The 13,813-nt window shown below is 52.4% G+C and overlaps 6 protein-coding genes across 6 annotated transcripts; 2 read left to right on the top strand and 4 right to left on the bottom strand.

Annotated features, from left to right (window-relative positions):
- Nucleotides 1–120: 120 nt before the first annotated feature.
- N7459_010018 (3,4-dihydroxy-2-butanone-4-phosphate synthase RIB3) lies at nt 121–1,029 on the bottom strand (the record flags this gene model as incomplete). The annotated part of the gene is made up of 3 exons (XM_056949186.1): nt 121–649; nt 740–857; nt 966–1,029. 3 exons carry the CDS (start codon nt 1,027–1,029, stop codon nt 121–123), a joined length of 711 nt encoding a protein of 236 aa, XP_056796411.1.
- An 807-nt stretch (nt 1,030–1,836) lies between these two features.
- Nucleotides 1,837–3,456, bottom strand: N7459_010017 (putative feruloyl esterase; the record flags this gene model as incomplete). The annotated part of the gene is made up of 1 exon (XM_056949185.1): nt 1,837–3,456. The coding sequence occupies one exon, from the start codon at nt 3,454–3,456 to the stop codon at nt 1,837–1,839; it is 1,620 nt and encodes a 539-aa protein (XP_056796410.1).
- Nucleotides 3,457–4,992: 1,536 nt separating this feature from the next.
- N7459_010016 (uncharacterized protein) lies at nt 4,993–6,813 on the bottom strand (the record flags this gene model as incomplete). Its single annotated transcript, XM_056949184.1, has 1 exon — nt 4,993–6,813. One exon carries the CDS (start codon nt 6,811–6,813, stop codon nt 4,993–4,995), a length of 1,821 nt encoding a protein of 606 aa, XP_056796409.1.
- An 800-nt stretch (nt 6,814–7,613) lies between these two features.
- On the bottom strand, nt 7,614–9,277 carry N7459_010015 (uncharacterized protein; the record flags this gene model as incomplete). The annotated part of the gene is made up of 2 exons (XM_056949183.1): nt 7,614–9,129; nt 9,192–9,277. The coding sequence occupies 2 exons, from the start codon at nt 9,275–9,277 to the stop codon at nt 7,614–7,616; spliced, it is 1,602 nt and encodes a 533-aa protein (XP_056796408.1).
- Nucleotides 9,278–10,192: 915 nt separating this feature from the next.
- Nucleotides 10,193–10,892, top strand: N7459_010014 (putative ubiquitin conjugating enzyme (UbcK); the record flags this gene model as incomplete). Its single annotated transcript, XM_056949182.1, has 3 exons — nt 10,193–10,299; nt 10,397–10,729; nt 10,790–10,892. 3 exons carry the CDS (start codon nt 10,193–10,195, stop codon nt 10,890–10,892), a joined length of 543 nt encoding a protein of 180 aa, XP_056796407.1.
- A 781-nt stretch (nt 10,893–11,673) lies between these two features.
- Nucleotides 11,674–13,449, top strand: N7459_010013 (putative CECR1 family adenosine deaminase; the record flags this gene model as incomplete). The annotated part of the gene is made up of 2 exons (XM_056949181.1): nt 11,674–11,797; nt 11,852–13,449. 2 exons carry the CDS (start codon nt 11,674–11,676, stop codon nt 13,447–13,449), a joined length of 1,722 nt encoding a protein of 573 aa, XP_056796406.1.
- Between the last annotated feature and the right edge of the window lie 364 nt (nt 13,450–13,813).

Below are 13,813 nucleotides of genomic sequence, written 5' to 3'. Positions count from 1 at the left end.
ACTTCTCTCAGGTTTAACACCTTTGTCCATTTGTCTATTCAGGTATCAATGAGAAGCGCAGTGATGTACAACAGATTCCAAGCAGTACAAGTCACACCCAAAGGGCCAATCTACAGTCACTCAATGCCGCCCGTTCTTGGAAGGGGTCCCTTTTGAGCCCTCAGTCCGCTCCAAGTAATCTACCAGATCCTCGATGGTACAAACCCTGAGGCCCCATCGCTTCCCAAACGCAAGACAGCTATCCCGACGCATCATGCCGTTATTCCCACCGATCTCGGCCACGCCCTCGACAACGTCACCTCCCTCAACCAGCTCTGCGATCACACCTGCGGGTGCTTTTCCGGCCAGCCGGCAGAAGTCGACCGCAGCCTCGGTGTGACCAGTGCGCTCACGGACACCACCCGCGCGCGCTTGTAGTGGGATGATGTGGCCTGGCCTTCGGAAGGAATCGATCTGGGCATCCGGGGAGGCAAGTGTCCGGCAGGTCAGTGCGCGGTCTTGGGCGGAAATACCGGTTGTCACAGATGCGTCGCTGGAGTCAATGGTAACGGTGTATGCGGTACCCTTGGGGTCAGCATTCTCAGTCACCATCTGCGGTAGGGCCAGACGGGTAGCCAGGTCCGGAGTGATGGGGGCGCATATTAATCCACTGGTATAGGCAAAATACCATAGGTCAGTTTCAGGACATGTCGATGGGTGGTGTTTGCAGCGGAACGAGGCGCACTGGCGGAGAGCTCACCTCGTATGGCGCACCAGAAATGCCATCTGGGCTGCCGTGATTGACTCAGCGGCTATGATGAGGTCGCCTTCATTCTCGCGGTCTTGCGAATCAAGGACAATAATGAATTCGCCATTCTCTGTAGCGAGTCACCGTTAGTGATGCTGGATGGGTCGGAAGCCCCGTGTCCTCATGGAAGACGTCGGGTCAGACATTGAGAGTGTATAGGGCTGGAGTCAAGACTCACTGAACGCAGCAATTGTGTCCTCAATCGAGTCGAATTGGTGGGCTGGATCAGTGGAAGACGGCATCCTGAGCGATAGGTGTAGGGTATTGGGGCTGTGATTTTTGCCCCTCACTGCGCAACTCGAGGGGACTGGAGAGGAGACTTGGAAAAGGCCAGCACTTATAGTGGAGGAAATAGCATATGTCTAGTGTCGCGCAATCACTCAATGGGGAAAGAGAAGGATAAGAGAAAATTCGCCTCCAGCGTTCGTCCGTAATTGCTGACAAGGGCATTAGAAATGCTCGTGATTGCCGCATCGGCGCGGGGAGCCGGGCGGTGAGTCTGGACCCGGAGTCTCGGACGCTCGGGCTCGGGCTTTTGCTTTTCGACTCGATTCTCTCATCCGTTCAACCTTCCATTGTGGCCATATATGCGGGTAGCGATCACTACGGTCGCCAGAGTGCTGGTTTCCCGTGCATTGATTCCATATCTGATTGTCTTCAACCACGTGGACTTAGCTGGGGTTGAAATCGATTAGTCAGCCCATCACACTCCAATCTAGGAAGTTCCGGAGACGTGGTCCTTCCAATTCGGGAAGGAACGTAGTGTATGAACAAAACCTCTCTGGTGGAATGGAACTAAATTCCTTTTTCTGTAGGTATACCTCGACACAGGTAGCCCAAATTACGCGTATCCGAGAAGAGTGGTCGGCTTCCAAGAGGGCAAGAATGCTGTTGAGAGAACAGACCAAACGTATCAGTGGAGCATTTCAAGTGAGATCCTTCGACTTCACGTTCTTCAAAGTCTGCATCCAAGTTTCCCAAGCCAGAGAAACACTGGTGATGCAGCACTATTCTGACAGAAGACAGTCTTGTATTTTGCACCGTCTATACTAAAGCTCGTCTTTTTTCGAGTCTGTGATGAAATTTGTACCAGGGGAAATATCATCCACATATTCGCCTGCTGACTTGCAAGCGTATGAGCCTGCGGCGAAAGGATCGCCCCCCACGTAAAATGCCACTTGTGGATACATGCATAGGTTCCGTCTTCTGGTACCATCAGAAGTTATAGCAGGCAGCACATCCGGCGCAACTCCTCGCTCCACCCAGTCCACGACGACCGCAAGGGGATCACTCGGCACCGCACCAATGCCGCCACCGCAGTGCTCCACACCAGGGGCAGGGAAGAAGCGATAGTAATTCTCCACAGTTGGATCAAAGGCCTTCACCTGTCGATAGTAGTTGATACTGCCATCAGGGAAGATGAGCTGGTCAACCAGCCCATGCCATGTGACCATTTTGCCTCCAGCTTCCTGGAAAGCACGAAGATCAACATTGTTGGTTCCAATGATACCGTTGTACTCCGAGAATGCTTTGGTGAAGAGCTCCACATAGGTGTCGAGCGTGAGTGTGTGCAGATCAAAGTCAGGATCTTGCATCACCCAGCGTGTAATCCAGTCGGCTGAAATACTGAACGGGGCTCCCGTACAATTCCTCAAATCTAGACCAGTGCAAGTGGTATTGGTCAACCCCGAGAATGGCGTTCCCGGGGTTATTCCCCACCAGAGCCACTGCCCATCCGCAGTGCGAGGCCCCTCCCATGTCTTCTTGACAATGCGGGTATCCTTTTCGGAGATGGTCACCATGTTGCCGCTGCAGTTGGCTTCTTGTCCAATCATCGTGTCGGGATCGAACGTGCATTGGCCTGGTTCATGGATTAGCCCATCATGGATCGACGAGCAGGCGGCAAGAGCCGCGTTGGTGATGGTATCAAAGACGCATTGCGGCGGATGATGATTGAGCTGGTTCATCCAGAACTGACTCCAGTATTCGGCCACAATGAACGCCGGCCAGTTAATCGCAGGGGCTCCTGCATAGATGCCATTGTAAGCTGTAGGATACTTTTGGGCCATCATGAGGCCTTGCCGTCCGCCAGTGGAGCAACCGCTCCAGTAAGAATAGCGGGGCCCGTATCCATAGTATCTGCGGGCAAGCTGCTTTCCAACAACTGCCAGATCATTCAGCGCCACAGAGGCGAAGTCTTCAAAGAGGTGGAGGTTGAGCTTTCCATTGGGGAGCCCAGCCCACGAGGCAGAGGAGGCGAAGTAGAGTCCATGGCCGCCATCTGTGCAGCCTGCGGAATATCCATTGGCGACCGGGCTCAAAAGGGCGCTGAGGCCAGAGCAAGTTGCCCAACCACTGCCACCCACGCCTTGGAAACGACCATTCCAATTGTCACGGGGGAAGTTCACGAAGATACGTATAGTGTCATTCCCACTGGCGTGCGTGTAGGTCACCGTCACGTTACAAAAGTTGACTGTCGCATTGTTCGAAATTGTGTGAGCTGAAGCGGCGGACAAATGAAGAAGTTGAGCATTTCCAGGCAACTCAATCGCCGACGACAGGAAAGAGGATGAGCAGTGGTCATCGGTGGAATTGGTGCGGGGTTGGCACCAGGCCAGACCCGCGCTTAAGCTCAGCCATATGACAGTGCAGAGCTTGTTGATCAGCATAGTGAGTTGATAGAGATATCTATCATGACGATATGTAGTATGTTGAACAATACGTGGGGTGGAGCGGGCAAGTTGAACAACTTCACCCCTGTAGAAGAAGACCGGGGATTCATTTGCAGGAAGGGGAGTCTTGAGTTGCGTCTATCACGCCTTCACCCCTGCAGCCCTGCAGGTCGTCGTGCCTCGGTTACATAAAACACTCAATCATCATCCCGAGGTCACTAGCTCTTCAATTTTCTCCTGTAGATATATTTTGCCCCCATCATCCTAAACAGCATGCCTTTTCAAGTAGTAAGCAGACTCATGGGCGAAAAAATATCATCGGTCTTGCAACGTACCTAGATTTAAAGTCTTCTCCTACGAAAGCCTTCCGCCAAGTCCCTTACTTTCCTACCTCGAAACTAGGCATGATCATACCCTTTCTAAGCCAGGTAGGCATCGTAAGCATTAATCAGACATTTCCAAAGTATTCTGACGGAATTTTTCCACCACCAGCTCATCAGGAATTTGGTTGTAAGAACTTATCAAGCTCATTGATCCCAAAAGACTTCTAGGGATTGACTTGATGGACGTATATTCCCAGTGTGACGGATACCAACCTGCGGTTCCCCAATCAATAATGCCAACGATATCGTCGTCGCGAGCAAGAATGTTGAGATCGCTAAGATCGCCATGAGAGAATACCAAAGGCCAAGACTTGAGTTGTTGTTTGATCAGGTCTTGAACTTCTGAATCGAGCTTTGAATCGGATTGCATGCCCATTCGTAGATGACGATGATAGTCCTGGGTGGTATCAAAGGGCCCGAAGCGTAAAGAAGGCCCCGGGACATGACAGTCACAGAGTGATCCACCGTCAACAGAAGCAACTTTTTGGGATTCGGGGGGTGGCTAAAGCTCCCTCATATCACGGAACATTTTCTTTAACTAGACAAGAAGCTTGACCTTGGACTCTTCGCTCCAATGTACCCAGTCATTGCCAATTATATCTCCCCTGATCCTTTCCATGACGATATACGTCCACCCATCATGAGTAAATGAACACAGCACCTTGGAATCGGGATGGAGGTTTATCATGATATGAAACGCATTGTTGATGCTTCGGATAAATACACGCGACACCCATATTTGGCACATACGCCGTCTGAACATGAGAACGTTCCCCTGGCGAGGTCGAATGCGCTTAAGGATTTTGATAGCGAGAAGTGTCGAGAGCCGATATAACGCTCAACGATATTCACATATATTTACTGACCACACAAATTCCTTAGGATTTCTGTACTAAATGTAGATTTACACTTACCCTGATACCTTGCACTCGATCTATGCCATAATCTATGAGATTTCACGGAGTGGAAACATCTATGTTGATATAACGCTCATTAAATTCTAATCAAATTTCATCGGTGTCAGTACCAATGAATCTATATATTGCTGGACACCGAATCGTGCAGAAAGAGCCTCTACCAAAGCCGGGCCACGAATAAGTAGGCTGGGACACTAAATAAGAACAGACATATGCATGCAGGGGCAGAGATATCAACCCATCCCTTGGCTCCCCATCCATCGTACTTCATCTGCCTGCCTCTCAAGTGCTAATCGCATGGCTTCCTCGTATCTCCGTTCTTTCTCCCACTCGTCTCGCTGCGTATGACGCATTTCTTCGCGTGTCGCCTCGTCAACTTCGGCGTGCATGAACCAGTCATCATGTTCATCTTCGATATCCATATCATGTTCCGCTGGAAGCGAGAACCTGAGACGGCCAATGCGTTCTCCCGTCCACATCAGCAGTTCATCACCCGTGAGATTCCCGCCAGTAGGCAGGATCTTCCGAGCAACTTCGTTGTTACTGTCGAGGAGAGATCCCCAGAGGCCACGGGGTCTGGATTTTTCTGGCCCAGAGAGCTGGGGCGTGGGCGGCAGATTGCTTTTGGAAAAGGGAGTCTGTGGGTGAGAGGTGTTGATGTTCCAGCGGCGGACCTCAGCTCGACCGTTACGTTCAACCCATTTGATATTGCCCTCCGAATCCGAATAGACAAGGCGATTGCCATGTGATGCAACCGAGAGCAGCTTAGATCTGGCAGCACTCTGTCGGTTCTTGTAATCGGGGGCCAGATTAGACGTGTTGTCGCTTAGGCTTGTGCTGCGATCTTGAGACGAAGACGTGAGATTGTACAGCTCCAGAGAGCCTCGGCCGTTGTACTCGCCACAGGCCACAACGGCGTGTGATGCAGGGTAGGCCGAGTCTGAGAACACCGGGAATCGAGGCTCGGGTGCCGAGGCCAGACTACAGAGCCGTCCACCGGAATGGACTGTACTCTGCAACCGAGGGAAAAAGCGGCGGTCATAGCAGAGTATACTGGGAAAGCGACCTGCAAGAAGGATAGTATTTACATGCGGGGCGGGCGGATGTAGAATGGAGAGAGGACCAGGCTGGAAGAGAGGCGCATAGTTGGCTTCTTTATCTGAAGGACCTGGACTCCGAATACGACGCGGTGGTTGCCCATTCGGCCGAAGTTGTAGCTGCGGCGAGTCCGAATAGGGAAAGATACCCAACTCCGGAAACAATGGCGCGGAATTCTTCTCACATCGCAAACTGATCGCTTCTTCTTCTTCAACGGCGGATAATCTGGAGTCGTAGATCTGCAAACTGAGTGTAGTTGCTAGGGTCAGTGGAACAGAATAATCGGTCTCCTGAGAGAGAGCGAAAATCGACCATGGATAGCGTTGTTGTGAAGCCACCCGCAAAGTCTCCAGGTCGACCTCGTTGAGAACATTTCCAATGGCTAAATAAGCCCGTCTTCGAAACGAGTCTATACTGACGCCTTCGCCCAGGTTGATAAAATCCAGAGAGGACTTCGAGGCCGCATGGTCTCGGCCAGAGAGGTTGGTCATAAGAATGCCTGGATCACTGATTCCAAGAATTTTGCCTTTGGTCAATTGCGTGTCAGAGGAATGAGAATGGTTCAAATCCCAGATGCAGACACTGCCATCCTCGAGGGGCGCAACGATCTTATTCTGCCTCGCCGAGCTCCAATCTTTCAACAGCCCCATCCCCTTGACCTCATGGGGCAGACGTGTTCTCCCTTCGGTGGATGAAGTTAATGGCTGTTGTACCCATGACAGGGACATTGGACCGTGCCGGGCAATATATTCCGAGTACCAGTCCACATGTTCACCCTCGGCGGACGAGTCCCATTCCGCAACGGCTCTCGCCCTTTCGCTCCAGGACAGCCCTCGCGGCTCGTCGAGGCTATCCCTATTGGCCTGAGCAGCAGGGGGTTGGATGAGCTCTCGCAGCGAATTCTGACCTAAGGTACTGAGGGACGCAGTCGGGTTTGCGAGGAGGCTCTCCGACATCCGGCCGGCCGGACGGGAAGCCTGCAAGGCAGCCCATGACTGCTCATAGCAGTGCAATTTCCATATATTGTTGTCACGAGCAAGGTCGAAGAAGTTCTTGGAAACCGATTGCAGCTGCACCTTCTCACGTGGAGTGAGAACTGGTTATCGCGGACTTATCAGCGTTCGGGCGTTTTGTAGGGTGGGTGCGGGGGAAATTCGAGGGTTCCGATGGCGCTTACGGTCGATGATTTTGGTCAGGATTTCTACCGGCAACTTGTCCATGAGGAGATTACTGGAGACGTATGCATCGCAGGTGGCAGAGAGGAGGGATTTGGAGCCGAGTTGTCCTGTTATGTTTTGTCCGAGGGAAAGTTCCAGGCGTGTCTTTCCCCGCGATGAGCGACGCCACTGTCACGTGGTTGATAGAGAGTAGTAAGAAAGACGGAGAGAGATGCTGTTGGCCTTGCTCTGATTTATATTAGACAGAGAAACCTGCTGTTAAATTTACAGGCGAATAAGAATAGTGTCTTGACGGTTTTGTGGCCTATGATCTAGATGAGTAACATTGTTAGAACATCCAGAGTAAAACAGCATGCCGGATATTAATTCCGACATGTTATACAAAAGATGCTCTCATCTATTCCAAAGCCACAGACGGTATATACACTAGGATGACAGGGAAATACAAAATAAATGAGAACAAGATGGACTGGATATTCCATAGCCAAACGCCGGCTCAACCCAAGGTATCCACCATTCAACCAGTCGTTAACGATCATCAGATAAACAGCACAAATCCGAGTAGCTTCAGACTCGGCCTATTCGTCAGGTTTGAACACCGCCTCCTTGCAAAGAATAGCGACTTTCTTGAAGAATCGCCGCCATTCCAAGGGGTCACCTTTGATCTTGAGAAATTCCGCTTCAAAGAGACCCTCGGAGACACATTCGATAAGGACCTTGCCTTGAAGCTGGCACATTCTGCCATCTTTGGTGACCACCCGAATCATGGCGGAGGTGTCTCCAGCGCCCACGGCAGGCACTGATGGAACGGGGACCCCGAGCCGATGAAGGGCCTCGCAGATCAAAGGAACCAGAAGCTTGAGTTCCCAAGCCGAGTAGAATCGTGTCATCGGGCGAGATGGAACAATATCCTGGAATTTCTGGGCATTCTGAGTTCGGCTCACAGGAACAGAAGGTTGCTGTGAGAACTGCGACATCGATGGCTCATCCTCGAGATGACTGCCCATGGCGGCATCCTGAGAGGCAAACGGCTTGCGGGCGGGCTGGGAAGAGAAGACCTCATTTGAGAGATGGGGGTTGTCCCAGTCCATGAGCATTCCTCCGCCTAGCATCTCTGGTTGAGTGGAAGAGAGGCCTCCTGATGCAGCATCATCAACATCCATATCCATCGCATCGAAGCTTCGACTAGCGCTCTTCCGGTTCTGAGACAAGGGGTCTTGACTGAAGTCTATATGCAGCGATTCAAACATCGACGTGGCGAGGTTGATTGGGTCTCTCAGTTTGCCTTCTGTGGAGAGGAATTTATTCGATCGTGTATACCATGGATGTCTTCGCACATCCTCCAGCGAGAAACGACCTTTGGGATCCACCGTCAACATGCCCCGTAGAAGTGATAGGGTGGCCGGTGGCAGCTTCTGCCACAGTTCATCCGTGGTGCGCGCATTGGTCGCAAGATACTCGTGATACTCGTAACTATCATCGGTTGGACTGTCCCATGGGGTATTGCCCGCCAAAAGAACGAATAGCACAATCCCACAGGACCAAATGTCCACCAAGTCTGGGTGGTATCCAGCGCCCTTGGTCTGGCCTCGGGTACTGCAGCTTATCACCTCGGGTGCAATGTATGGTGGGCTACCACAAAAGGTGGTGGAGAGCTTCCTGGTCCCTTTGTATTCGAAGAGTGCGGCCAAGCCGAAATCGGCGATCTTCAGGTTTCCATCTCCCGTCAGAAGCATGTTTTCTGGCTTGATGTCACGATGGCCCACGCCCTTTGAGTGCATAAAGCTGACCGCACTGACTAGCTGTGAGAAGTAGACGTGGGCAATGTCTTCTCCTACTCCCTCATCGGCCTCGATCTTATCAAAGAGATCGCCGCCCTCGGCCAGTTCCATAGCAATCCACCGCCAGATATCGTCCTCACCCGTCTGGTAGAAGCCAATGATGTTGTTATGGCCCGTCACATGACGATGCACCGTCACCTCCAGCGCCAATTGTCGCGCACTGATCTTGCCATGGCGCGCAGCGTAGTCCTTGTGGATGTATTTGACTGCGAAGATCGGATTTTCGGCATCTAAGGGGCATGCCTTTTTGATGCTAGGATGAGACGAAAAGTGTTAGCGGGTCTCAGTGGATCGAACCATAGACGCTCAACTTACCAAGCATAGGCACCTTGGCCGATTGTTTTGGAGACGATGCGAAACGGCACGTCGTTCGGCAGCGGTGCCAACTGGGAGTGTTGCATTGTGGGCGCTTCAAGAGTAGGGCCAGAGAATCAAAGCTGAGAGAGATCACAAAGCCAGCGCGTCTAACCGCATGGTAAAATGAGAGGAGACGACAAGCAAGGGCTCGGGTTGCGAGGACTAGGAGGATAGCAGGCGACGCGAGGTGCGAAACGCGGGACACGCGGGGCCACTTAGGATGCCTGTTTGGGAAGTGTGTTTACTGGCGCTACAGGGCGAGGTACTAGGTGGTGTTGTCTAGTATATATCGATTTCTCGATATGCGTGGCGAAGGTGTGTATCCCGTCGCCTGCAAGCGACTGGTCTTTTAAATCGATCGAATCGGTTCATCCGATCGCTTCCAACTTGGTGCTTGTATCTCGACCCGCAGGCGATCGCACTAAGTGCGCCGGGGGAGCGACTGGCCTGTGCTCGCTTCGCTGTCACTTGGATTTGGATCTGAATGCTAGTATGGTAATTATAGATGCATATGGCTGATTTTCTCCCTATAAAATTGTATTCTGTATATAAGCCCCATCCATGTCCATGTAGATAGTGATGTAGCTAGTTAGTTCAATGTCAGCTTATCCAACTGATCCGAGTGCCAGCGGGGTCTCTCGTTGCTGGGGGCGGCAGCGCTGCGTAAACAAACGCCAGTCGCCGCTCTCCTCGCCTCTTTGCCTCTTTGTAACCTCCAGCCATCGCCTAAACCTTGCAACCCTCCCACTTAATTTTCACTCCAACTAGAACATTCTTCTCCCCTTCTCCCCTTCTGGTCCTGCTGCTTTTGCACTGTGGGTCCTCCACTCGTCCGCATCCGTCGTCATTCCAGACAGCAACCCTCGTGCCACTGCAACTCGCATTCCTGGATCGGCCCGGGAATCTGCACTTCACGATCACCTCTTCTTCCACGCTCCTTCGCTTGAGATTCTTTCGCTATGGACTACGCCATGGAAGACACCCAGAACTCGGCGCCCGACGCCCTCGAAGCTTCCAAGCTGAATTCCACCGCCCAGCGATCCGACACGCAGAGCGTCTCCAAGCGGTTCGTCCTCTCCCGCAGCCAAAGATGGGGTTTCCAGGAATCCCAGCCAATGGTGGATTAGGATCAAGCTGACCTTTTCTTGTCCATGTGCATATAGCCTGCAGGCCGAGTTGATGCAGCTCATGCTCTCGCCTTCTCCCGGTATCTCCGCCTTTCCCGACGCTGATGGCAACCTCCTCTCCTGGACTGCAACCATCACCGGCCCGACCGAGACTCCCTACGACGGACTGAACCTGAAGCTCTCCTTTGCCTTTCCTAACAACTACCCTTACTCTCCCCCGACCGTCCTTTTCAAGACCCCCATCTACCACCCAAATGTCGATTTCTCGGGTCGGATCTGCTTGGATATTCTCAAGGACAAGTGGAGCGCCGTGTACAACGTCCAGAGTGTTTTGCTGAGCCTGCAAAGTCTCCTGGGCGAGCCAAACAAGTAAGCAGCACCTCATTTCGAGGTTTGGTCCACACGGACGGTTTGCTAACAACGAAGCAGTGCAAGTCCACTGAACGCGCAAGCCGCCGAGCTCTGGGACAGTGACCAGGAAGAATTCAAGCGCCACGTTTTGGCCCGACACCGCGACCTGGACGATGAGTGAGCATCTCATGATTATGCTTTTGTATTCCGCATAAGCGTCGGTCGATTGGCCGGATCCTTCCTGCCCTAATTCTGGGCTCGAACGGCGTGGTGCAAATGCATAGTGGCCTGGTTCATTGGGATTTGGAGTTCTGGTTCTCTGTTTTCTTTCCTCATTTCTGATTTGTTATCTTTATGACACGCATTCACATACCGGCGCGTGTGGCCCTGGGCGTTGGCCCGAGGGATCTTTGCTTCCATAATTTCATTTGAGTCAATGCAATTCATTGCCCTGGTCCACGTGGTCTATGACCTTTTTAAAATGGCTTCCGTAGACAGCCCCGGGGACATCAAGGCTTCGGTGTAGGATCAAGCTTGATCAAGAGGATTGGGTTTGATCGCCATGAAGAAAGTGCAAAGTATTCACATGACTATAGGATATGACATTGCTTCCCCACCAACAGCCGTCAGATATCATCTAACAATAGCATAGTAAAGTGAAATACTACTTCTCATCCGTGATGACCACCCCAGCAACCACGCGCTGGGGAAGATACTGATGGCATCCGTTATCATGGCGCTCGCCGCAACTCCAGAGATGCCGGCACTCCGAGAGTACCTGTGATTCCATACAAGTAGGACGCCGGGTCTCGGCGTTTAGTATCGGCGTTCGGGTTCGCCCGTTTCCACCGGATGCGGGAATCTCTCCAAGCGGGGGGCCTTGCGAACCACTGGGTGATTCCCGGTGCCCCAAACGTGGTCTTCCCAACATCCGGTGTCCAAAGATCAGACTCATGAGCACGATGGGGAGTGACGACAAAGAATGGGAGCTGGAGGAGGGCATCCCTCAGTTCGAGGATCCCTTTATCCAACAGTATCTGAAGGGACGCGATGCTCTGATCGCTGAGGAGCACAAAAGACGCCATGGTAAGATTAGACAGGAAGATGGCCCAAGACAGGCATTCTAAAATTCCCTCTTAGACGCCACTTTTCGCAAGTCGCTGTCACCGATTGCAGCTCGCGCATGTAAGATTGTCTCGCAGATCCGTGTTCGAGAGCAGCACGAAGTCTGGACACAGGGACTCGATGAGGCGACCGCGCACCAGTCGGACGAGATTCTCTACCCTGGCGTCATGTTTCATCACGCCAAGGGGCGGATGGAAAAGACAAATCTGTGGAAGATCGTCGAGAAAATGCCCAAAGGATCTCTCTTGCATGCCCACATTGATGCCATGTTTGACATCGACTTCTTGATCGACCAGGCCTTCTCGACACCGGGGATTCACCTGTCGGCAGCAAAACCATTTCTGACGGCGAAAGACTACGAAACGGCACCATGTGTCTTTCAGTTCTCATCGCAGCCGGCGGACGATTCTGAGAAGCCTGCGATCTGGTCCGAGGCTTATGAACCTTCCTCCTTGATTCCAATCCAGACAGCGGCATCTTCCTTCCCTCGAGGCGGAGAAGCTGGCTTCCGGCAATGGCTGCGCAGTCGATGCATGATTATGCCTGAGCACTCATACCACCACCATCATGGGGTTGATGCGATATGGTCGATCTTCACGCGGACCTTTCCCGTCATCAACTCCATCTTAATGTACGAACCGATTTTCCGAGCATGCTTTCGTCGAATGTTGAAGCAACTCGCCGCAGATGGAATCCGATACGTCGAATTCCGGATTGTCTTCCTTTTTAAATATCGAAAGGAAGGGCATGACGAGCCGGAAGAGAGTTACGACGAGTTTTGCCGCACCTTTGAAGACGAGATCGAAAAGTTCAAGGCGACAGAGGAAGGAAAGGATTTCTACGAAGCACGTATTATCTGGGCTGGTCTACGGCGATTATCTAATGCCGCCATTGTGGACACCATGAATGAGTGTATAATCACCAAGCTCGCCTTCCCCGATCTGATCTGCGGCTTTGACCTGGTCGGACAAGAGGACGCGGGCAGACCGCTGGTGGACCTTACACCACTGCTGTTCTGGTTTCGAAAGCAGTGTGCCGGAGAAGGCGTCGAGATCCCGTTCTTCTTCCATGCTGGCGAATGCCTGGGAGATGGCGATGCGACGGACCACAACCTGTTCGATGCCATCCTCCTGGGTACTCGACGGATCGGCCATGGATTTTCCCTCTACAAACACCCTTTATTGATCGATTTGATCAAGGAGAAGAAGATCATGGTGGAGTGCTGTCCGATCTCAAATGAGATTCTCCGTCTGGCAAGTTCCATCAAGTCTCACCCATTACCCGCCCTGTTGTCCAGAGGCGTCCCCGTCTCACTCTGCAACGACGACCCGGCCATTCTGGGGCACGGAAGGAATGGGTTGACACATGACTTCTGGCAAGCAATGCAAGGGCTGCAAAATGTCGACCTTGCCGGGCTGGCAGTGATGGTACAGAACTCGATCCGATGGAGCTGCTTCGAGGATCAGTCGGCGGCCGAATGGAAGGCCGAAGTCGGGGATGGGATTTTGGGGGAAGGGCTGAAGGCCACCCGCCTGCGAGAATGGTGTTCTGACTTTGAGAAGTTCTGTGAATGGGTGGTATTGGAGTTTGCAGAGTTTGACGAGGATGACTGATGGGACTCGACAGCCTTGGAAGAGTGCGATTTGCTGTGAGATAGGCAATCAGGCCATTTGGGGGTTCGGGCGGTGTACATACAGTCTGGCCTACATAGTCACATCACCCGGGTAGGGATAGTCTCAAATAGTTCCTCGACCCAATAAGTCTATTACCACCTGTCTTGTCCCAATATGGGCATTCGAAGATCACTCGTTCCTGAGTGGCCCAGGAAGGCTGTCCTCCGTAGTCCAAGTGGCCAGCGGAGAGAAACAGCAAAGCGTGAGTTGGCCCGACGCGCCTGACTGGGTCGGCCACTTATCGCGCTTTATCAGGTGCCCGCTGCTCCGCACGTCATCGTCGAAACATCCCCTTCACAACTCC

Source organism: Penicillium hispanicum (assembly GCF_028827665.1).
Source record: "Penicillium hispanicum strain IBT 35686 chromosome Unknown utg000008l_segment0_segment0, whole genome shotgun sequence".
Taxonomy (NCBI): Eukaryota; Fungi; Ascomycota; class Eurotiomycetes; order Eurotiales; family Aspergillaceae; genus Penicillium; species Penicillium hispanicum.
Note: the sequence above shows the minus strand (reverse complement) of the source record. Positions and strands in the feature narration are given on the sequence as shown.